Genomic DNA, 25383 nt, shown 5'->3' with positions numbered 1-25383 from the left:
GCACGTTTGGCAATCTGATGAAATGCTTATGGACAGTTCTTTTATTATATATCCCTCTACATCTCGTTCTCTGTACTTGGTACAATATAAAATTTCCAAATGCAAAATATATTGATGCAAATGAACAATTTACTTCAAAGTTATAAAAAAGAAATCTTTTTATAAAAACCTTATTCTAAATTATACTTGAAAGGTATTTTTGAATATTTGAAAAACTTATAAGCTGAAAATTAATTCACCAATTTTCAGGGGACATCACTCTTTTATTATGTAAACAAAGCTACGTCGTCTGCACTGCGGTGGACTTTTATTGCCTGTGTTTAATTACACGTCTAACATATAATCTTTATGAGAGTAATATGTGTTGTGGAAATACGTTATAGCTATGAGTGCCTGATATTTTGATCAATTATTAACCCCCGGAATATATTTAATTTGGCACCCTCCCCCTACAGACTACAGTCACAAGAAATACTATCAAGAAATATCTTAAATCTGGCAAAATATAATTTGAATAATATATGATTAAAAGTTTATTCCCAGTAATTGAGGCAATGATACATGTTATTTGTATCCAATATGCGATCGTTTATTGTTGTCAATGTTGATTCCGAATCCAATGCCTGATCACTGGCCCAGCTTGTAAATAAAAATACACTTGCATTTATAATTGCTTATTGCAAACATGCAGATTACCAGTATTTTTTTTTGATTTTCCTGCAATTAAGTTTTGGGTTGGAAATTTGTTGCTTACCCGTATTTTCTTTGGAGTGATTGGCAACCTTGGTTGTCCGTCTGCATCTAAAGCTACCGGAATAGTCCCGGAACCGGACCGTTTCATTGGCGTATTATATCGACTTGTCAAAATTGTAAACAATCGGATATTTATTTTTTTCAATTTAAAATATGAGCGCCAACGTAGACCACCATGATATTTTATAAAATGAAAGATATATCTGAGAAGAGTAGCTGGTTGAACATTTCAGGATGGTCTACGTTGGCGCTGATGTCGAATATCTTCTCCAAACGTTACAAAACTTGTAGATTTTACAAACTTTGCGTCGTTCATGACCTTTTAAGGTCTCTTTATGCAGAATTTGAGTATATAATTCAACAAAATAAGATTCTACGTTGACGAACAGATACTTCAGGTCATTTTACAAGCAGGATGGGATTCAACATAAAATTTTCTCAAATCGGGAAAAAGGGGGGCCAAATATGCCCCTTATCATACCTTGTCCTTTAGCTTGTACAATGCATCTAGCTAAAATAAACCAATGTGCTGTCAGTATTCCACTATTAATTTATAACTCGATGCTTGAACCCTATATCCGGATTGTCAACCTGTCAATGAGTGTTAAAAATCCTACTGCAAAATTAAAGATACAGTCTTTAAACAAAAATAAAGTTTTGGAATTATACAATGTGACTTTTTTAAAATTCTTAATGAAAACATTTACGTTAAAAAGTCGTCTTTTTGCATTTTTCAAATAATTTTCTTCAGGACCACTAACCTAAAAACATTGTACGTATTTTCATGTAGATATTTCAACATACCTATGACAACCCTATGCTATACGTTGGAATGGGAAGAACGAGCTTCCTAGAATTCCGTGGGAATTTCCGTATTGACAACGACATCGACAGAAGAGTAGGACTGCGAAATTACACATATCAGAATTTTAATTGGACAGATGAGATTGACTTTTTGGAGGACAAACATCAGGTATACAGATATCTTTTAAAAATTTGAATTGGATTGTTTTTCCTCGTACACATTTACCGGTAATGCAGCTGTATACATTATATCTTACAATAATAATCATATATTTTAAACCCATCAAGGTGCGATCAAACTCTCTATCGCCATTTTCAATGGGCGGTAGGAGTTGTCCGGGATTTCTTCATCCCAACCAAGGTACATAACTATATGTCAATGGTCACTTGGCTTTCAAAACTGTCTCCTCTATCAGAGTGGATACGCAGTGGAATACCATAACGAACTATGATTAGAGTGCCTGGGCAGTTATTGTAGCTATTGACTACGCTAGAATCCTCCATTAGAACGATTATGATATCGAATTTTTCCTACATGCATTTTATACGATATGCCAGATCATAAATAAAAGTTAACAACGGCCATCTACAACAAATCTCCAAGTAACGAAAAACCTTAAGATGTGATACAAAAAGAATATTCATTTTCTAAAGCTAACATGTTGTTTCTTTAAACTGTATTTACTAATATTTTTATTTCATTTAACTTATCCGGATTCATTTTGATATGTTGACTTTGAAGACAATTAACCTCGAATTAATGGTGAAATGATATAAGATATCATATTTGATATTATGTAATTTCTTTGGGATTTTTAATGCAATTGTAAATACAGGTTCTTTTTGTCATAAATAGCTGAGATTTCGGATCACGACATACAATGACAGATCAGTAGGGATTGAAATATATAATAATGGTATAGAATACGATTATCTTTGGTTTCGAGTTGTTGCTGAAGCCTCAGAACAAGTTTACGGCCTTGGAGAACAATTCAGTCACCTAAATCTGCGGGAATTTTCTTACACACCAGGGAAGGACCCAGAATTATTCTCAGTCAGTAGGTCACTTGACAGAATTTATCCCATTTGGACAAGAGAACAAGGTAAACATATAAAACTGTAACATCTTTCAAGTTAAACATTTTTAGTCATGGCTTCATATAATGGGGTAAAAGTTAAGATATAATAGAATAATGTCGATAAGAAGAAATTAATTCAGACCAGAAAATTATCTGTTTTGATCATGTTGATGTAGATGTAGTCAGTGTTAAACATTTCACTGCATGATGTGTTTGTCACCAATTACATACTAGATCTCATCATGTGCAGCAGGTAATCCTCTTGGGAATACTCAATGTAAGCTTCGGAGAGAAATATTTTTCAGAAGATGTACTTTTATTTCAGGTGTTGGACGGGACATACATGACCAAGTGACATTTTTCGCCGATAAAATGAGTGGCGCTGGCGGTGATTATCATACGACATACTTTCCCCAAGCAACCTTCATCAGTTCAAGGAACTACCTATTCCATTACGATGGCTATAACTATGTTGAGTTCGATTTCAGTCACAACCAATATCACGAAGTTTTCATAAAAGGAAACTTTTCCAATATTTCAATCATACCCCGAAATAGCATGATGGACCTCGTGAAAAGTTTTGTTACAGACACGCCGTTGGGAAAGATGGCAGCTCTACCTAGCTGGTTACGAGATGGGATTATACTTGGCGTTCAAGGAGGAACAGATATTGTAAATATTTTTGTTAAATATTGAAAAAATACATTTCTACAAATGTCGGTGAACTGCAAACTTATAAAATTGGACCTTTGATTGCATCATTTCCTTATAACTGTATCTTTTGCATTTTAAACTATGCGTAGGATATCAAAATATTCAAATTAGTGTGGGAAAACAGAATCCAATTTATTTATTTCGTATTTTATGCCTCGCTTATGTTAGTATTAGGGATGGCATTATGATCCACAGTCTGTTTTTGTCCTGTGTCAGGTTAAAAGATTTGATTGATTACGGTAGTTTACCGTCATCATCTTGAACCTCACTACACATGTTTCTTAGGAGTTGAACTTTTTAAAATATTTGCCAAATTGGGATTTTGACCCAGATTTTCGATTAAATAAACATAGAAATGTGATATTGGCAGCGAGGAATTGTATACATAATATAGACACAAATTTTAGTTTACATTTTTAAATATTTCTTTCAAATTCTTAGCAATTGACCAACATAATTTTCTGTTGCAGAAAGATTTAACATTTTGGTATTAATATATTTGTATAAGCTTCATCGATGCATTTTTGTACAGATGTTGAAAAGGCTGAAGACTGCACAAGACCAAGGAGTTGCTGTAAATGGGTTGTGGATACAGGACTGGGCTGGAATTAAGAACACTACATTTGGACAGAGATTGTTTTGGAATTGGAAATGGAATCCAAAAAGATATCCGGGTAATTTTGTTGAATAGTAATTCAATGATAATTTTGTTGAATGGTAATTAAATGATATATTAGTACAATTTTCAAGGATCATCATTAAAAGATCCTCTCTCTCTATATAAAGTATACCGAGTTGGATCTGAGGATAAAAAAAATTGCCTAACATTATACATATAATTGTCCATGTGCGTATTTCGTGAATATTGAAATGGCGCATGTAAAGTCGTTCTGTCAGTTAAAATAGTTCTCCGGGATCCAAGAAATATAAAAGCGTATGGCAAATATATCAAATTGATTGATTGATTGTTGTTTGTTAAACGTCCGATGGAAAATATTTCATTTCATGCATTTCAGTACGAGATTGATACACAATAGGAAGGTCCTGTAATAGGATCGACCTGGTGGAAGAGCGGGACATTTGAAATGACACTGAAAAATGAGTGTACATTGAATAGTGACAAAACTTTTGCCTTGCAAGAGACCACCTCCTCCATAAAGGAGTTGTTGCAAGGGTTCTTAACGTACATATGGCATGTTACTCGTCGGATTAAACATCTCCATTCTGACCGCACGTGACTGTGAATTCATGCATCCGGCACAGCAAAACGGACGCCCCGTTTTGGCAAGCGTTTTATTGTCAGTCTGAAGAAGGTCAGGTAGTCAGGATTCTACTTTGTCCAAATTATCTCCCCATTACGCCAGCCAATTTTTACAATCTTAAAAATGGAAGCCATTGTAGGGATGACGCGCTGCCAATTTAGCTCTTGAAAACCGATAAATTTATCCACATTTAAGAATTGAATGCTTCTTTTTGTAAATTCATTGAGGGTGTAAAAGCGTTGACCGTAGTACATTTTGTATGAAGCGCGGAAGTGCTTCATTCTAAAAATGTACGCACGGTCAACGCTTTTACAACCCTATGAAATTACAAAAAGAAGCATTCAATACTTATAATTACATTTTTTAGCTAGGATCATGAAACATAGAAACAGATGTAAACAATTCAAATATACCAATTTGGCTTTTTACCTTCTCTTACAAAGAGTTCCATTTCTTTTGTTTAATTTCAACTGGGTGTCCGCCTGCAAGTGATTACCATATTTATGTACCACAGTCAACCTGTGAATCAAATATGTAAGACAAAATGCAAATATAATATTACAGTTGATATCTAAAGGAATGAAACATGTTTATAGATTCAAGTTAGTTTGTGATTTTCGAATTCAAGGTGCTTTAATCTTTCGTTAATATCATCAATTAGAAATTATGAATTGCAGGTTTGGACCAGAAAATAAAAGATCTGAAAGCTCAAGGAGTGAAGGTGCTTGCTTATATAAACCCAAATTTGAATATCGAAGGTGATTTGTATAAGAATGCATCAAGCCAAGGTTTTGTAGTGAAAAACAGAACTGGAAACCCGTATCTTTTAGATTTTGGCGAATTTTTGTGTGGTATAGTTGATTTGACCAACCCAGATGCATTTAATTGGTACAAAGGTAAGTAGGAGGAAGTATGATTTAGAAATGCTGTGACGGAAGGTGTAAAAATGACAATTTCATGTCCAGAAAATTTCTATATAGACATGGTAAATTAAATTAAAAAAAACTGACAAATACTACATGACAAAACTACTAGTAATCGATCAATCGATTTAGAGACAAAATGTTATCAATACACAACCTTTATAACATTTTCATTGATTCATGTGTAAATCCTTCGTTAAAAGATGGATGCATTTATAATATTAAAATCATTCCCTAGATGACATTTCGTCATGAACATACACAAAAAGGCACATAAAAAGCTGAAACAAAAATATTTTCCTGTTCTATGGTGTAACTATCTCCTAGAACCGGAACACTTACATTAACCAAAGATAACTGAAAATGGAAGTGATTATTTTTAGTTAATGACTGCGTATTTGGCATTTTTGTGGAAATAGTAACCTGTAAGTAGTGTCCAGTTCATGGGTTAAAGTCACCGCAATTTATTTTTCAGTAGGATGTACATTACTAACATTTAGTAGTAAAATGAATTATTTTGAAAAGGAACTGTATAGTTTTAGTGGCACGCTGTTTATTTGTAACACAATTACAAAAAAAGACACTTATAATAAATATAGTTTGGTATAGAACTTTTACAAATTAGGCATCTCAAATGAAGACCATTCTTAAAACTTTTAGTACAAAACAACAAATGCATGACAGCTTTCAAAAGGCAGCCCATTTTACGTTTAGACAAAATCATTATTGGACAATACCCTTAACACCATATTGTGTCACTGTTGTAGGTCAGATTAAAACTAACATGATAAAACTAGGTCTAAGTGGCTGGATGGCAGATTTCGGAGAGTATCTTCCCGTAGATGCTGTAGTATTTGATAAAACTATGTCTATTGAGATGGTACACAATCAGTGGCCAGTATTGTGGGCAATGTTAAATAGGCAAGCAGTAGAGGAGTCGGGCAAACTAGGAGAGATAGTCTTCTGGATGAGAGCTGGTGCTGCACGTGAGTAATATTACAATCAGCTAAGTGGTTTTATGACACCAAAATTTATAACTTTAAAATATTGTATAAATGAACTTGGTATTGGTACACCGTCACTCAGTAGTGCTTGAAAGGTTTTGGTGGGAGAACATATTTAAGGGAGAAATTGAAATTGAATACAATTTATTTCAATGTATTTTCTAAAGTATCAATTTCCATATACATGTGTATTAACATACCACATCTTCTTGTTGTTATATACTGATTAGTTTTGAGAAAATCTCGTAAAACTATCCTCATGAATACAGTCATGGATTGGATCAGACATTTTTGAATCAAATTTTTGGGCTGAACCAGTTTTGACAGCCCGACAAACTCTCAACGTGTACGGCTCACATTTCGGTTCCAATTAACTTTGATCTAGGAATCAACGTTCCAAAATGGTAGCGACTTTGTATTAGAGCATTCAAATGGACTTGCTTGTGTTTTTACTAGTACTTTCTAACTAAAGCGGTGATATTTTACCAACAGCCATGGCTACCCTAGATAGCTTCCTGTATTTGACTCTGCCTTTCAAAGTATGTGGTGTCTGTTATGTCCTTGTTCGAGTTAGTGGTCATCCTGTTTGTAGCTGCACTGCGTATGTTCTTTATTTGTGTGTTTTACTTATACGATATATGGTCTGCATTGGCAAAAGGGCCATGTAAAACTGGCTTTTAACCCTACCATATTTTGTTATTGTACCAAGCCAGGCTATCTGGACCATGTGCTGTTTGTTATTATCTGTCTTTGTTTGTAGGTCTAAATGTATAATTTTTCATGGAGTCTGGTAGCGGTTGTAGGTAGTTAGTGTGATCTGTTGTACTGTAAAATATTTTTAATTCCTGTTATTCTTATTTATGTACTAGCCAAATGTACACCTCTCTTCGAGAGTAGCGACAAGGACTTTGTGTTTCCAAACAGCCTTGGTATGCACCCACATATATATTCATTTATATGTGTTTAATTTTTAACGCAAAGTAATTTGGACGTGGCTGCGTACTTATACACCCAGCACATCCGAACGCGTCTATATTGGCAAGAGTAATTATCATACATAATGCAAAAGTACATATTTACATTTTCTTAAACAATACCATTGGATATTTGGGGTAAGTTTGTACTAGCCACGTAAAGCAAGAAAACTGAAAACAGAAAGCAAAACAATTCTTTTAAAAAAATTTTAATCAAAGAAATCTTGAAAGTAATACTTTTTACTAGACGTTTTTAAATAATATGTCCATAAAATTTAAACTAAAAAGAGAAGTTAAACATTTAAATACACGTCAAAAAATAGATAAAATTGGACTAAGTAAACACTGGGACTATTATACTAAGTTAGTATAATAGTCCCAGGGCGTATTGATAAATAGCGCAGGTAAAGTCTCGTTCTAACGACCGTGATGTTGATATTATTACACTAATTGGTGTAACGGTTTCCAGTCCCGTTAGTATAATAGTCCCAGGTAAACATGACCAGAGAAACACATCTCAGTTCAAAAAGTAACACGTATATGTAGATATAGCAAACTACATTATGTAGTGTGATTGGCTTTGACGTAGACTTATTATTTTTGACATTTCCAGCTTTACCCCAATGGTAATACATGTAACTCTTTTTAAAAACGAAGATTGTCTTTATCTTGCAGAGTTGTAACTAGACTGGAAACCAGTTATTAAAACTGTTTTTATTCTTTAGGTACTTCAAACTTTACCACACTCATGTGGGCTGGAGACCAGAATGTAGACTTCAGTTATGGTGATGGCCTACCGTCCACCATTATAGCTGCTACGTCTATGGGTCTGTCAGGTACAGGTCTAACACATTTCGATATTGGAGGCTACACTACTTTTGGATCATTAGGACTTAGAAGAACAGCTGAGTTGTTACTGAGATCTGCAGAAATGGCGGTGTTTACACCAGTCATGAGAACTCATGAGGGTTTGTGTACAAGATTTTTTATTTGATTTTTAATTTTGATGGCCGGATGCAGCCAATGCACGTTTTTGCAACTGCGAGGATAAAACATGCAACTATACGTGAAAACGGGAATAGGTTTCATTTTTGGATATTCGCCATTAAGCTTCAGACATGCAATGATTATTCCGGAAGCGTCCCGATTATCACGTACTCAATCCGACTTGTATCTTTCGCATGGTATTGCGGCAGTTACATATTGCTGATTATGATTCCCGTTTGAGATCAGGCAGCGCTAGTCGGCGAACAGTGAAAAAGTCTGATTATTGCCATCAATAATCTGGAATGTTCTATCATTGTCTGAACGCAGTCGTATACGTCCATAACGGATCCGGAATGGTCCAGTGAGGTCGACCAAGCACTCCCGACAGTTAGGTTCTTGAAACTCAGACGATTTCGGATTTCAATCGTACCTATTTTTCAAAATCTAAGCAAGGTTGTTCTAATAGGACTTTGGTAGAAAGAGTCCAACAGCACCCATTTTCTTCATGTCGTAGTAACGATCTCAAATAAATATTTAGGTCGGTCTAATGGGACTTGCGTATCCAGCTTTTTGCGGTAATTATCTCAACAACAAATCAAGATATGCCGAATGGGATTTAGGTAGAGAGAGAGTCCACTAAAGCAGCCGCATCAACCGTGTGGTAGTAATTATCCCAAATACGATTCAAGGTAGGTCTGATGGGCATCGGTTGGAGATAGTCCACTAGTGGCCGTATCCCGGGGCACCGTGCGGTAGTAATTATTTCAAAGACATTGTACATAACTCATAGTCATAGAGAAGCTTTTCTAGATCTTTCAAAAATATATGAAAGTTGAATGAAACTTTTCAGCAGTTTTAACCTATCTCTTTTGTTTTTCTATAGGCAATCAACCGGACTTCAATGTACAGGCTTACTCCAATCAATACATCCTTTTACAGTTTGCCAGGCTAGTCCAGATTTATAAAATGTTAGGAAATTACACTAACTCTGTCATACAGATCTGTGTTAGGGATGGAATTCCCGCACAAAGACCTCTAGTTCTTCACTATCAAAATGATCCATTGGCCTTAAACGCTAAATATCAGTACATGTACGGTTCCGATTTATTAATAGCACCAGTTATACAGGCTAATGTTACATCACAGAAAGTTTATCTTCCTCAGGGTGAATGGGTATTTTTATGGAATAATTCCTTGCAAACTGCAGGAAATAAATATATAATGGTACCTGCTCCTATAGGACAACCACCGGTGTTTTACCAGAAAACATCACCATATTCAGCAACATTCAAGGCCATTTCTAAAATACCACTGGTACCGCCACCACCAACAACCAACCAACCATCTACAAAGACCCCAGGTAGTAGTAACTCTGGTGCTCTGACTGCAACTAATATTGTTCTTCTGTTACTAACACTGTATGCACAGCTTATGTATAACTTTTGATTTTTCTGTTTTCAAATATTTTCATTTATTTTCAGCTATTTTTGGGGGCAAAATGTATACTAGTATTCATTATTTTCAGTTATTGTTATGGGCTAAATTTGTTATGTTTGTCTTCGTCTTAATCCCAAATAAACTTTGCACTACTACAAAATTATCAGTATTCCGAATCTATTTGTTTTACTTTTTAAAACTTTATATTTAGAAATAAAATATATTTTCGGAAGGATATAGATATTTTTAAATAGACGTGGGACAGACTGCATGTAACAAACACGTTCTAAGAGGTTATATTGAGAAAGACATTCAAAATAAGTTGACATACATGCATTGTTTATATACAACAGTTGTATGATGAACTTTTTAGTTGATACATTGTACAATTAAAGCAAGTTCTATTATGACTTTTAAAAATCTACCAAATGTGTCTGTATTGAATATTTTATTTTCCTTAAAATTTTTGATGAAAATTATGCTACTTACCGGTAAATTTTTAATCAGTATTCATTTATGCATACAAGTTAATCATGGTATCATATTATTACAGCTCTATTAGGAATTTCTTGGAGTTCGGTATTTTTGTTATACTTTTTAGAGGTTGTCATTCATCATTTCTAAAATACGTCAATAATAATAATAATAATAATAATAATAATAATATTTATTTCAAGAGGGTATGCTCAATTAGTACAAACACTATTCTCCCTTGAAGCCCTCACACTCCACTCACAATGCATCACACAATTTCTTCATAACAAAGATAAACTTAAGAAAACATAATCAAAATTGATACATAATCATTTAAATAATTCCTGGATTTTCAAGTAAAAACGTAAAGCAGTTTGTTTTAAAAGTATGTTTGTTCTTGCCTTTGGTATATTAAGTAATTGGGTAGTATTTGATCTAAGTTGCATTCCATTTTTATTTGTAACATAGGAGATTTTGTTAGACAAATATTCTGGGACAGATCCATATAAACATTTATGAACATATAAGGCCTTGTGGTAAATTACACGATCAGTAAATCGAAGCCATGATAACTTTTTAAACATTGTATTAGATGGGGTATCATAAGGAAGTTCAAGAATAATTCTAGCTGCTCGTTTTTGAAGTTTATCTAATCTATTTGTATTTTGGTCACTGGTGTTTCCCCAAATTGTACAACAGTAATCCAAAATAGGGAGAATATAACCATTAAAGTATAACTTTCGTGTTTCCATGGGGAGGGATTTCTTTATCCTAGACAAAAGATTTAGCCTGGTACTGATTTTTGTGCACGAAGTGTCAATTTGGGCTGTCCACTCAAGATTTTCATCAATAAAAACCCCTAGGAGCTTTTCGCCATTAACATCTCTAATGTGGGAATTACCAACAGTCAAATTAAGAACATGGTCTGTTTTTGCTAGTTTCTGTCTAGAACCAATAACCATAGATGTAGTTTTTGTTGGATTTATATACATCTTATTTCCCTTGCACCATTCTTCAATTCTGTCTAAATCATTTGTAATGCTGTCCTGGATGGTATTGAGACTACGACCTGTGCAGTGAATGGTAGTATCATCTGCATAGAGGTCTGCTTGAGATGAGGTTATATGAAGGGGCAAATCATTAATGAACAATAAAAATAAAAGGGGGCCTAATATGGAGCCCTGAGGTACTCCAGATTTTATTTCTAGTGCCCTTGACTTGATTGTCCCATTTTCAACTTGTTGGAATCTATGAGATAGATATGATTTAAACCAGTTACATGATAAATTTGAAATTTTGTAGCACTGCAGTTTTTGAAGAAGGATAATGTGATCTACCAGATCAAATGCTTTTTTAAAATCTAGGAAGATAATACCTATAATTTCTCCATCATCAATGGCTTTCAACCACTGATCAATAAGTTTTAGTAAAGCAGTGTGACAAGAGTGGTGGCTTCTAAATCCAGACTGACTTGCATGAAGGAGCTTATATTTTAATAGGTATCGGTATAGGTGTTTGCAGACATGCTTTTCAAAAATCTTTGAAAGAGTAGGCAAAATAGATATTGGTCTATAGTTGTCGACAGTATCTTTAGGACACTTTTTATGACTTGGCATGACACGGGCATTTTTAAGCTCAGAAGGAAATATACCAGCAGTGATACTCCTATTTATAATACAAGCTATTGACGGTGAAATAACTTCTGATGATAGTTTAAGTATGCGAGGACTGATCTGATCAATGCCTGTAGCTTTTGCAACATTTAAATTGCTAAGGCAGTCCTTAACTTCTGCAACTGTAATCAAGGGATGTAAAACCAAGTATCTTGAGGTACTTTTGCTGCTACCTCCTCATAAATCTTATTACTATCAAATTTGTATGATTTAGATGTTGATAGGCTATCTTTCGGGGCAATATTTATAAAATGTTTGTTAAAAGCATAAACTATATGCTGAGTTTCTGTGATAACACCATTGTGTATCTTAAGTTGTGATGGAAAAGGAGAACTTTTAGTTTGGTTGAGCCCCTTGACATATTTCCATAATTCTTTTGGATTTTTAGCCTGTTCAATAGATGTTTTATAAAAATTGTTTTTTGCATCATCTATAAGTGATGTGCGTTTGTTCCTCCAGAACCTGTATCTGTCTAGATCATGCTTTTTATGGTAATAATCCCTGTTTTGTCTGGCAGTTAATATTTCAGGGGTTAACCATTCTGGCCTTTGAACATTTTTGACTCGCTTTGTTTTTGTTGGAGCATGCTTATTTAAAACATTATTGAAAAGAGAATACCAGATATTTAAAGCTTTGTCTGTGTCATGTTCTTCTTTCACAGTTTTAAATGGTTTATATTGAAGTTCTTTTATAAAATTCTCTTCATTAAACTTTTTAAAACATCTATAAGTTATGATCTTGTGGCTAGAATCAGGTACTTCTTTAACATTTGTTTTTCTTGTAAGGCATACTGGGTAATGGTCACTTAATGCCAAATAAGGTACATGTGTTTCAATTATATTATCGGTCTTATTTGTATATATATGGTCAATGATCTTTTTACTTTTATCTGTTACTCTTGTTGGATTATCAATAAATTGTGTAAGACCATAGCACTATCATATGGGACCATTTGTTGTTACTACATCCTTGAGCATAGTCAATATTTATATCACCCATAATAATAATTTCTAAATCTAAGCTTGATGCTTTACTTATTTCTAATTCAAAAGCATCTATCCAGTCTACTTTCATATCAGGTGGTCTGTAAACTGAACACAAAAGAATAGGTTTTGTGGATGGAAAATTGATCTGAAGCCAAATTGATTCAACATTACCAATCTCTAAGTCTTCTCTCCTTTCATATGCCATTAAGTTGTTTATATAAACTAATACCCCACCCCCCTGTTTTGTCTTGAGTAGGACGATATGATAGAGACAAAATATCTTTCATTTGAATTGTTTAATCAGCAAGCTTACGTGTTTTAATATTACACATGAAAAGATTTCTTATTTTTTTTAATAGAATTTAAGACATTTCGTCTGTAATTATGACCAAACTTCCGAGCCTTTAGTAAAGACACTGGGCATCACAGAGCACAATAGTGTTCGGTTGGAATGTCGTATTACGCATGCTAGATACTTAAAACACTGTAAAATAGTTCCATATTGGTACTCCGGAACGGTCAGCAATTCCTTTTCTACTAGTGACTTCCGTGGCCTCACAAAGTAACGGATCGGTAATGTTTCTTGTCCAATTAATTTCTGGAACATGTAAATTATGTGAACCTTATTCATGATCAAATGAGAGAGTTTGAATTGAACTTTGTTCATGCCATTACATATGTAGCAGCAACACACAACTTGAAAATAAAATATCGCAAATTACAATACAAAAATAAACTTAACTAAAGCCATGTGCTAAGGAAGGGTTTTCAGTTTCTTCTCCATTTCTACTATACAAGGAAGGGATAACTTATACAAAAAAATACTGGATCTTTTTTAGAAATGGACAGAATTTCCATCTATTCCTAGGAAAATCCATAAATATTTTACGGCGGCTTAGCAAACTATTTATTTTTTTCCATTTCTGTGATGAGAGATTGCTTTACAGTATGAATAATTATCTTTCTGTTCGGGATATCTATAGTATTCGAAGAAGCACTATTTCAGACAAACTATTGTTCAAACGTATCTGCTTTGTAAAATCAATCAATGTAAAATACTTGATAAACATACATATTGTATTTGCTATTTAGTAGGTTCAAATTGCTTAGCTTTTTATTTCTTCTTATTCTATTCATTACTAAAGCAGCAAAATATATATAGTCTGACATTAAGAATATAAACATGCTTAATGTATTCACATTTTATTTCAGGCTTTGTAATTATGTATATTTATGTAAAATGATGCGCACATAATTATTTCATGTTTTAGTTTTTTGCAGAAAAAAATTTTGATCTCTGCGTGATATCTTTTGAATGATAAGTGCAATCTTTATTTGATTTTATTTTTTAGGGGGGTTAAATAAGAAATCGTTTAAAAATCGTTGTTATATTTTGTCACTAGATTTTAAAGCCAAGACAATAATCAGCTAAAATCATGATTGAAAATAAACTGAAAATAATATGAAATATTTTGGTAACTCAGAGTCTTACTCAGATATCTTTCGATTGCATCCAACATTCCCCTAGGAAAGAAGATGCGTCTTAGTTTAAAGGTCACTGTTTCTTAGTCATAGAAATTATAAACAAATACATGTAAAGTGTACATGTCGGAAATGTTCAGACCAAACCTTGTAAGCAGCAGAACTAACATATATCGATGCAAGCAACCTGTCAATATCTGAAACATGGACACATAGCCTTTGGCAGTATGTGTCACATAACTTATAGTTATCATATTATTATTGGGTAAAATTACACACTGGTGTGATTTCAAGATAAAACCTCATATTTACGTCTTAATTTAGTATTTTAACTGGGTGAATCCGTAACGTGACAACCTGGATTAAGGTTAGAAGCTTGTCCAGAATTTTTCTTTCAGGGGTGGTGGTTCAACTTAGGGCCTAAATAATATAGCAAATGCCTAAATTTTAAACCACTTAGGGCCTAAATAATATAGCAAATGCCTAAATTTTAAAGTATAGATATTACTTTTTATATAGGCTCTCATACTCATTTCCTCAATTTTTTTTTAATCCGGTAGTTTCCACGAGATAGACTTCAATATATTTTGGGAGTCCAAATATACCAATTGTGCAAATAAAGGTTAGATTTTATCATTCCAATTACAATCATTAGTCTATGAATTGTAAAGTTTGATATAGGTAACACCCACGGTATTTATCCAATTTTTTATTTATGTGAACTTGAATATAATTATTTCTCGGTCCATTCAATTATTCAAACTGCATTTTCAGTTTGATGATTTCGTATTTGCTTTAGCAAGATTCAGTTTAAAATCAAACTACACATTTTTTTTTATATTTTACAACTTCATCTTGTAATACTGATTAGTGAGCTTTTCTAATTTATCATTATTTTTGTATGATATATAGTACATGTAAGCAAATAGCTAGAGATTTGACTAGCATAAACAAATTATAAAAATCCATTCAATATAAAAATTTTACTGTTGAATGTGTTTTTTAACCTTAATACACATCAGTACATTTTGCTTACAGTTAACATCCTTAGAATATAACTATTTGTAGGATTGTTTGATTTTAAGACTGCCAGAGAGTGTCAAGCAGATAAAAGATCCTGTGCTTCTTTACCATGAACAGTTAGTGTGGATATCATATAAATAGTTGTACTTATATAATGTGTCGCCATCAATATGTTCAGTTGGTGTTAAAAAGTCATTTTTGTTAACAAGTATACAGTTAACAAAAAACAAAAAAAAATGGCTTTCCAAGTTTGTATAGATGATTTTTATATTTTAATATGTCCTGTTAAAATAATTGGAAAGAAAATTTTATTTTACACATGAGGTAGAACTGTTTGTTAGTTTAAGGATAGATGTTTTCCCTTTCACTGGGGAAAGTGGCAACACGTAACTTTGTGCCTTTGTTCTTGTCTATAACAAATAAAGGTATAATGTATGTTGTGTATTAATATGCCAGTAACAAAGGATGCTGCCGTAAGTCTCTGCACTTGGTCTCAATTTCAAATAGTATTGTTTTTTTATTTAGTTGTTTGGTATTTTTTTTAGTACCAATATAAATTGAAACAGGTCTATAAGATTTAGTTTTCTTATCTACCATTCCAACCTCCAAGATGATCAATCATTGGTTTTCATGACTGATGTTTGTCTTTTCGTCTATTTTCTTTTGACCTTATATTGTCTGTCTTTGACAACTTTTTGGTTTTTGATCCCTTCAAACTAAAGCAAATATTCAGAAAACATAAATTTTGCACAAATAGCCATCATAGTAAAATCAATAGTTTCTCAGATTTTTAGGATATTGGTTTGAGCAAGTTTAAGTTTTCATTCAAATACCATTTGGACGGAATTCCAGATAGACAAATGTTCAAAATAGCAGCAATTTTGTTTCTCCCATTTTTTCGTGTCTCCTTATTTGAGATCAATTTGTGTTTCAATAATTTATGAAATATATGAGAGAAGAATAAAGTAAAAGCAGTGTATCTACCAAGTCAGATTCCAGTAACAAAAATAATAAACACACATGTGCTTTACTTTTTTTATAATTTCAACAACATATACAATAACAAAATTTAGCAAGTTTCATCCTGATTGTGTAAGTACAGTTAAAGTCATACAGACTAATTTTTGTAGTTTTAAGGACATCTTTCACAGTAATATAGCCAATAAAAATGTATGCATCATTAATTTATGAAGCTAATATAGAAGTTTATTTTCCATTCTTTTGTCTCAAAATTTTCTATGATCATCAAAAATGTTTTCAAGCATATAAAGGAATAGAAAATCTCACTCTTATGCTCACAGAAAAGTAAATAATGACCTTCCATTATTCATCATCTTTGACCCATGCTCAACAGAGACAGCCATCTTGGATGGAATTAACATGTTCCAGTGGTGGATAAATTTTGAAAGTAAACTATATTCCATTCTCAATTTTATCTAGTCCTGTAAAACTGGTATAATTATTCATTTTTAGCTAGTTGAAATTTCTGTTTATATCTAAGTTAGTCAAGTACTTCTCAAATGTCTATGGATGGCAGATGCCAAGTGATGGCAACAGCTCACATTGGTCCTATGAGTAAAACTGACAAAAATTGATACTCAAACTTCTAAAGCATACTATCATTACCTACAGTTTCATGAAACACTTAATAACAAAAACAAGCAACTTACTATAATATACTATGTAAATACTTGTTTTACAAATTCATCACTAGATATGACCACAAACATTACTTAGTAACTATTTTAACAAATTCTTGATATCCCTGGCAATTGTACACCATACCCTTGGCAACCACATACCATACCCTGGCAACCACACACCACAACCTTGGCAACAACACACCATACAACTGAATTGTTATTCCAAATGGAACACTTAAAGCACTTTGTCAAATCCTGCTGTTCATGGTCCTTGATTGAAACAAAACAATTATCTCAAAATAGCTATTTTTCACCAATTCAAATGTTCCTCTTGTAAAATGTTTACAGTATAAAATAATTGGCTGATAGGTTATATTTTGAAGAACTCTGTTGAGCCATTGTAAATACGCAATTGTGGCTCTGAGGTCAGTTTTAATACAGCAGGATATGACTGTGCACATTACATGTTGACTGTCTAACAGTGTGAACCATAATTGAAAAAACCTGACTGTCTAATAAGACAAAAATAATCAATATATATAATTTGCAGTCATAATCGTAGAAAAAAATAAAATAGTATCATACAAATTATTCAATAATTTGCTACATGCAACAAATAGTTCAGCAGTAATCACAACACTTATAAAAAAGCACTGACTAAGCTAAATATTGCTACAGTCATTTTGGCACTAGTATATCACAGCAATCTACAGAGATATGAGTATGTATAAGAATACAAAAATTTGGTGTACACTTATAATATCTACCAGTATCATATTTCTCTACATTTATATTTTTTCTACTGGTCAGACTATCTTGTAAAAATATTTGATCAAATAATATCAAAATTTCTAAGAATTATCAACATTATACGCTCAACAAAAAATTATCACCATAATCCTCCAAAGGACATAGAAAGATCCATTAATAAACTAGAGGCTCCCAAAAGACTGAATTACAGTTAAAAAATAAATGTAGAATGTGTCCATGGGACACAGATGATGCCCACGCTTGCATATAACATTATAAAGGGACATAAATAGAGAATTGTAAAAGTGGCGCCACCCAAACTTGAACTTGATCTGTGTTTTATATTAATAAGCATTGTGTATAAGTTTCATAACATTTGGTTGAGGCAAACTTCAGTTAAAGAACGGAAACGTAAAATTTCAGCAATTTATCCATTTGTAAAGGGACATAACTATAGAACGGTAAAAGTGATGCCACCCAAGTACGAACTTGATTTGTGTTTTGTGGTAATAAGCATTGTGTATAAGTTTCATAACATTTGGTTGAGGCAAACTAAAGTAAGAGAATGGAAACTAATTTTGGGACATACGGACAAGGGTAACACTTAATGCTCCCTCCACTGCGGCTGGGGCATAAAAACACAGTACAGATTGTAAATGCTAAGGCATTCTAGGAGAGAACTAGAATTATTTTATTGCCTAAAACCCTAAATTTTCAAAAAATATTATAGATGTCATAACAGAAAACTAGCAAACAGTAATCACTTCAAAATCAAAGGACAGAAAAGTCTCGTCACATAATTTCTGCTGACATTTCATTATACAATGTACAAGAAACCCTGTTGTCAAATTTTTTTGGCAGTTTAACAAATATATATTTATCTATTACCGGTAATCCATCCACATACTGACATTCTACACATCTTTGCATATCGTTATTAATAAAAGAAGTTTAATAAAATAAAAATTTTGTTTGTTTTACATCCACTGACATGTATTTCAAGCATTATCAGGATGACGAAAAAGCTTTACAACACTTAAAAGGTAACCACTGAACTATGGTTGTGACCAATGTTACGGCATTCATTATAGAATCTCCTTTGATAATAACAATCAGAGTTTAGGCCAAATTACATGCACCTTAAACATGAAAACTGATCTGATGACTGGGGAGCTGTAAAACCAAACAAACTTAAAATGATAGCCAAAATATGTCTGAATGAGGTATATAGACCATAGAATTCACAAAAGTTACAAAAATTTATCAGCTGAGAATAAAAATGTAAAAAGGACCAGTTGCAATGCCTGAACACTGACTACTGAGAAGAAGAAACCTTCAAAATCAACAGTTCCCTAGCAATGTTTGCCCAATCATTTCCTGTAGTTCAGTAGTTACCCTTAGGGTCTAACAGTCCACAATCAATGGTTGCCTTAACAATAATCACTCGGAAGGTGATATCCTTGAGGACTTAAATTGTCCACCAGCAATTGTATCTACCAGGTTGTAGCAGATCAAGATTAAACCTACTTCATTAACAATTATCTGAATATGTCAGATCCTTCTGAACAGACAACCATTTCATGATTGTCATATTTTAATGCATCATGTTTTAATGTAAATGGTACATATCGTCAGTTGCTTCTTAAATTCCAAACACAATTCAAAATCATAGTCGAGAAAGAATATTATCCATCATTATCCATCAAATGGATGTTTAAAAGAGACAACACTGATCATAGCAAAACAAACCTATGAAATTGCCTTTCATATCTTCCTTTGGTTTGGCAAGTATGGGAAAATTTAGAAAAGTAAAATTAACAGAATGCAAAATTATGTAATAAAAAAAAAAAAAATAACTCAATTTAAAGTTTTCATGAAAATAAATGAATATACACTGTTTGTATAGATGTCAAAAACTTTTAAATTTCACATCCATAGGATGAAATGTAGTAGCTGAGCTAGTCTTGTAATCTCATTCTCCAGGAAAGTACAATCTTAACACACATCTTTCCAATCTGTACTGTTCAACAGAGTGTGGTTTTACTGTCATCCTACACAATACATGATTACTATAATCTATAAATAGTACATCTATTTTAAAATAGTTCTTAAGAGATCCATCAAAGTTGACACAAAGAGAGATAACTCTTCTAGTAACTAAAGGGAGTGTACTCAACACAGTAAGATACTTTCTTAGCTTTGAGAGCTAGTTCAGTATGTTGTTGGTACACCTTCATCCAAAGACCAGGAAATCGTTCTGCCAATAGTTGTTCCTCCAGTGGAGAGGGTAAAGGTAAGTTTGTCTTTTCCTTAGGACGAGATACCAGAATATATCGTCTGTAAACAAATAAAATTCATTATACACAAGAAAAACTTATAAATTGAACATTGGAGTGTAAAGTGGAGGTCAAGGTCATAGTGAATATATCAGAGATGGTCTTGTACACCACAAACTTTGATCACCTACAATGAATAAATAATCTAAGAGACTTGTCTCATCCTTACCTTAAAACTGTAAATAAGGGCATGAAAACGTGACAGTTTTGTCAAAATAACTGGCTGCCAAGATCACATCATAAGTAACTTAACAAACGTGGGTTGAAATAATTGAAAAAGGAAATGGGAAACAAAGCATATGCTTCTGTTAATCTTGGCTGGTCACTTGCTGTATAATGAGTGGTAAAAGGGACAAGTTGCTAGAATAGGTCACTATACTTCATGCTTCATAATATATGGTAAGGTTGAAAAATTAGGATTAAATATGCATTAAAACCACAGTTATAAATGCATCAGATATTTTAATAAACAGCTGCGCCATGAGCGCATGATAAACCCGTCGTCTTGTGTGTGAATTTTTATGCAATAATCATAAACAGTTTCTGACATATGGCGCGACATGCAAAACCCCCCCCTTTTTTTTTACAAACAACTCAATATCTCTAAAATAAAATTTTGAATCAAAACCAAAAAGTATACAGATCTTGAGATTAATATAACTAAGAAGTGTGTAAAATTTTAAGCAATAATCATAAATCGTTTTTGAGATACAGCGCGACATGTGAAACCCCCCCTTTTAAAAAAAAAAAAATCAATATCTCTAAAATAAAATTTTGAATCAAAACCAAAAAGTATACAGATCTTTAGAATAATATACATGTAACTAAGAAGTGTGTAAAATTTTAAGCAATAATCATAAATCGTTTTTGAGATACGGCGCGACATGTGAAAAACCCCTCCCCCTTTTTTTACAAAATACTCAATAACTCAAAAGTAAATTTTGAATCATCATCAAAAAGTATACAAAAAAAACACACACCTGTTTTAGTTACTAAGTCCTGTAACTTAAAAAATTTTAATCTTATTTTCACCAAAAAGTATACAGATCTTTGACCATCATAAGAAACAACTATGTTAAGTTTCATGAAATTTGGATAAGTCATTCTCAAGTTACTGTGGGATATGTTTACGCGGGACAGACAGACGGACAGACGACATTTGTATACCATAATATGTCCCGTCAAAATTTTGACGGGCGTATAAAAATCTCTCTTTTTACTCTTTATGAAATAGCTTAATATAGCTTTAGGTCTAAATATGAGTAAAAGAATGGCCTAAGTTACTTGTTTTCAATTGTTAATTTTTATTTTGTTTTATCAATATATATAAAGACATACAAATTGATATTCTAAATTGTAAACTTACTGGCATTTACTTGGTATAGATTTAACCGTTGTCGGACGAACTGCATCTGGATTTCTGGGATCAAACATCCGTATATCTGGTTGTGGTTCTGGGCTTAGTACTCTACTGGGAGGTCTGGATACTTCTGGAGTTTTCTTTATTTTATACCTGGGTAAGAAATGATTTGTTATTTCATTTTTCACAACTTATTTTAATTGCTTGAGTGGAGATTACAAAAATAATTAAAAAGTAAAGTTTAGTTTTTTGCCTAGATAACACTGAAAAAAATATATCAATTTTACAAACTTTGTGTTATCTACAAATCATAAAACCTTAGATATAAACTATGATGGTGTGATATGTAACAAACTCAGAAAAGCATTAAAAGTATGTGAAATTGTACCACTTTTCCTTCAATGGTCACCTACTCTCTAAAATATGGTTATTCTAATGGTCCTGTAAAATTAATGAACTTTGACATAAACTTAAAGTTAAGCATTTAAGTATAAAAAGTAGGTCAAACAAGAAGATCAAGTCATCAGTACCCACTGTGAAAAGCAAACATGAGTTATTGTACGATATTGAAAGATTATCTAATTTTTTTATGATCATATGCCAATAACTCTATAAAGATAAATCTCAATATTAAATCAAAGGGGAATTCATTTCTATACTCTGAACAAAAGCATATAAAAATTTGCAAAGGAAAAAACTTATTTTTCTACACAGATTGATGGAAAGGACCACAATAACTCCATTAATTTAATCTAAAGTTAAAACCAAGCCATGAATGACTCATCATTAAAGGTATATTTTTTATGAAGAAAAAAAGGAAATATAAACTGTTATCACAGAGATATGTCTCGCCTTTTTGTAATTTTGATAATGCAAATGTTGAAATTAAAATAGCAATACTTTAACATGTAAGTTATGCAAATATTCAAAGTCCATGAACCATGACTGAAGGTACATGGCTAAACAATCTCCATGGAATGAGATGTGCCAATGCTAATACAACTGCATACCAAATACCATTGACTTATTATAAGTCGTTCCCTTTAAACAAACCTAAACACAAACATTAACTTGTAAACTATGTAAAAGTTTCAAAGTCAATGAACCATGATCAGCTGTGGGGCTAGATAATCTCCATGGAAACGATACTTGCAAATGCCAATACATTTGCATACCAAATATCATTGACTTAACATTAGCAGTTCATCTTAAACTAATCTAATCACAAACTAATACATGTAAACTAAGCAAAAGTTTCAAAGTCAATAGACCATGACTGAGGGGACGGGGCCAAATATTCTCCATGGAAATGAGATGTGCTAATGCTTATACAACTGAACACCAATTAACATTGGCCTACCACTAATGGTTCCCTTGAACTGACCTAATCACAAACTAATACATGTTAACTTAGCAAAATTTCAAAGTCTATAGACCATGACTAAGGGGGCGGAGCCAATTGATCTCCATGGAAATGAGATATGCCAATGCTAATACAACTGCATACCAAATATCATTGACCTACCACTAGTGGTTCCCCATAAATTGACCTAATCACAAACTAATACATGTAAACTATTAAAAGTTTCAAAGTCAATAGACCTTGACTGAGGGGGCGGGGCCAAATATTCTCCATGGTAATGAGATGTGCCAATGCTAATACAACTGCATACCAAATATCATTGACCTACCACTAGTGGTTCACCATGAACTAGACCTAATCACAAACTAATACATTGTTGAAGCCGCCGCCGGAAACAGCATACCTATGTCTCGCTTTTTTACTCCGTCAAGGCGAGACAAAAATTAAAATTACCTACTAATATAAATTTCTGTGAAATTTTTTTCTGAATAAAAAGTTTCAAGGAACAAACTTAACTCTGACAATAACAGTTATTATGTTTTATATATACAAACCTAAAAGGCTTTTCTGCTTTCAACTCTTTCTTATCAAATTGTTGTAAAGCTGCGTAGGCTGTTTGTGGTCTTTTTCTGACTGTCACGGTTGGCTGACCAGTGTTCAGTGACATATGGGAGGTATTGGCTCTCTGCATTTGACCCAGGATATAAGAATCGGACTTTGTACTTGTACCAGCAACTGAAGATATAAAATTACTAAAATCAAAAGGCAGACAGTAGAATACAGAAATATGTCATTGCCAAACTAACAAAACAAATCCTATTGACCATGTAGTGTGGACCTATTCTATAAAGACATCTTACTTCTCAGTTTGTCATTGCCAAACTAACAAAACAAATCCTATTGACCATGTAGTGTGGACCTATTCTATAAAGACATCTTACTTCTAAGTTTGTCATTGCCAAACTAACAAAACAAATCCTACTGACCATGTAGTGTGGACCTATTCTATAAAGACATCTTACTTCTAAGTTTGTCATTGCCAAACTAACAAAACAAATCCTACTGACCATGTAGTGTGGACCTATTCTATAAAGACATCTTACTTCTAAGTTTGTCATTGCCAAACTAACAAAACAAATCCTACTGACCATGTAGTGTGGACCTATTCTATAAAGACATCTTACTTCTCAGTTTGTCATTGCCAAACTAACAAAACAAATCCTACTGACCATGTAGTGTGGACCTATTCTATAAAGACATCTTACTTCTCAGTTTGTCATTGCCAAACTAACAAAACAAATCCTATTGACCATGTAGTGTGGACCTATTCTATTAAGACATCTTACTTCGAAGTTTGTCATTGCCAAACTAACAAAATAAATCCTATTGACCATGTAGTGTGGACCTATTCTATAAAGACATCTTACTTCTAAGTTTGTCATTGCCAAACTAACAAAACAAATCCTACTGACCATGTAGTGTGGACCTATTCTATAAAGACATCTTACTTCTAAGTTTGTCATTGCCAAACTAACAAAACAAATCCTATTGACCATGTAGTGTGGACCTATTCTATAAAGACATCTTACTTCTAAGTTTGTCATTGCCAAACTAACAAAACAAATCCTACTGACCATGTAGTGTGGACCTATTCTATAAAGACATCTTACTTCTAAGTTTGTCATTGCCAAACTAACAAAACAAATCCTATTGACCATATAGTGTGGACCTATTTTATAAAGACATCTTACTTCTAAGTTTGTCATTGCCAAACTAACAAAACAAATCCTACTGACCATGTAGTGTGGACCTATTCTATAAAGACATCTTACTTCTCAGTTTGTCATTGCCAAACTAACAAAACAAATCCTACTGACCATGTAGTGTGGACCTATTCTATAAAGACATCTTACTTCTCAGTTTGTCATTGCCAAACTAACAAAACAAATCCTACTGACCATGTAGTGTGGACCTATTCTATAAAGACATCTTACTTCTCAGTTTGTCATTGCCAAACTAACAAAACAAATCCTACTGACCATGTAGTGTGGACCTATTCTATAAAGACATCTTACTTCTCAGTTTGTCATTGCCAAACTAACAAAACAAATCCTACTGACCATGTAGTGTGGACCTATTCTATAAAGACATCTTACTTCTAAGTTTGTCATTGCCAAACTAACAAAACAAATCCTATTGACCATGTAGTGTGGACCTATTCTATAATGACATCTTACTTCTAAGCTTGTCATTGCCAAACTAACAAAACAAATCCTATTGACCATGTAGTGTGGACCTATTCTATTAAGACATCTTACTTCTCAGTTTGTCATTGCCAAACTAACAAAACAAATCC

At 33.0% G+C, this 25383-nt stretch overlaps 2 protein-coding genes across 9 annotated transcripts in view; one reads left to right on the top strand and one right to left on the bottom strand.

The window, feature by feature from the left end:
- Positions 1–16010, top strand: part of LOC127731314 (sulfoquinovosidase-like) — a 29796-nt gene extending 13786 nt beyond the window's left edge. For both annotated transcript variants that reach the window (XM_052240326.1, XM_052240323.1), the window contains exons 3-11: positions 1544–1726; positions 2414–2660; positions 2962–3308; positions 3883–4024; positions 5290–5508; positions 6303–6521; positions 8239–8481; positions 9384–9860; positions 15621–16010. In XM_052240326.1, coding sequence (XP_052096286.1) covers positions 1544–1726; positions 2414–2660; positions 2962–3308; positions 3883–4024; positions 5290–5508; positions 6303–6521; positions 8239–8481; positions 9384–9860; positions 15621–15688 — 2145 coding nt within the window. In that variant the 3' untranslated portion in view covers positions 15689–16010. The remainder of the gene's footprint in view (positions 1–1543; positions 1727–2413; positions 2661–2961; positions 3309–3882; positions 4025–5289; positions 5509–6302; positions 6522–8238; positions 8482–9383; positions 9861–15620) is intronic.
- A 586-nt stretch (positions 16011–16596) lies between these two features.
- The window catches only part of LOC127730555 (uncharacterized), a 90548-nt gene continuing 81761 nt past the window's right edge, over positions 16597–25383 (bottom strand). For all 7 annotated transcript variants that reach the window (XM_052239032.1, XM_052239109.1, XM_052239245.1 and 4 more), the window contains 3 exons: positions 23582–23762; positions 21671–21817; positions 16597–20305 (listed from right to left, as the gene is read on the bottom strand). In XM_052239032.1, the coding sequence (XP_052094992.1) occupies positions 20119–20305; positions 21671–21817; positions 23582–23762 (515 nt within the window). In that variant the 3' untranslated portion in view covers positions 16597–20118. The remainder of the gene's footprint in view (positions 20306–21670; positions 21818–23581; positions 23763–25383) is intronic.

This window comes from Mytilus californianus, unplaced genomic scaffold (assembly GCF_021869535.1).
Source record: "Mytilus californianus isolate M0D057914Y unplaced genomic scaffold, xbMytCali1.0.p SCAF_1, whole genome shotgun sequence".
Taxonomy (NCBI): Eukaryota; Metazoa; Mollusca; class Bivalvia; order Mytilida; family Mytilidae; genus Mytilus; species Mytilus californianus.
This window is presented reverse-complemented; position numbering and strand designations above follow the sequence as displayed.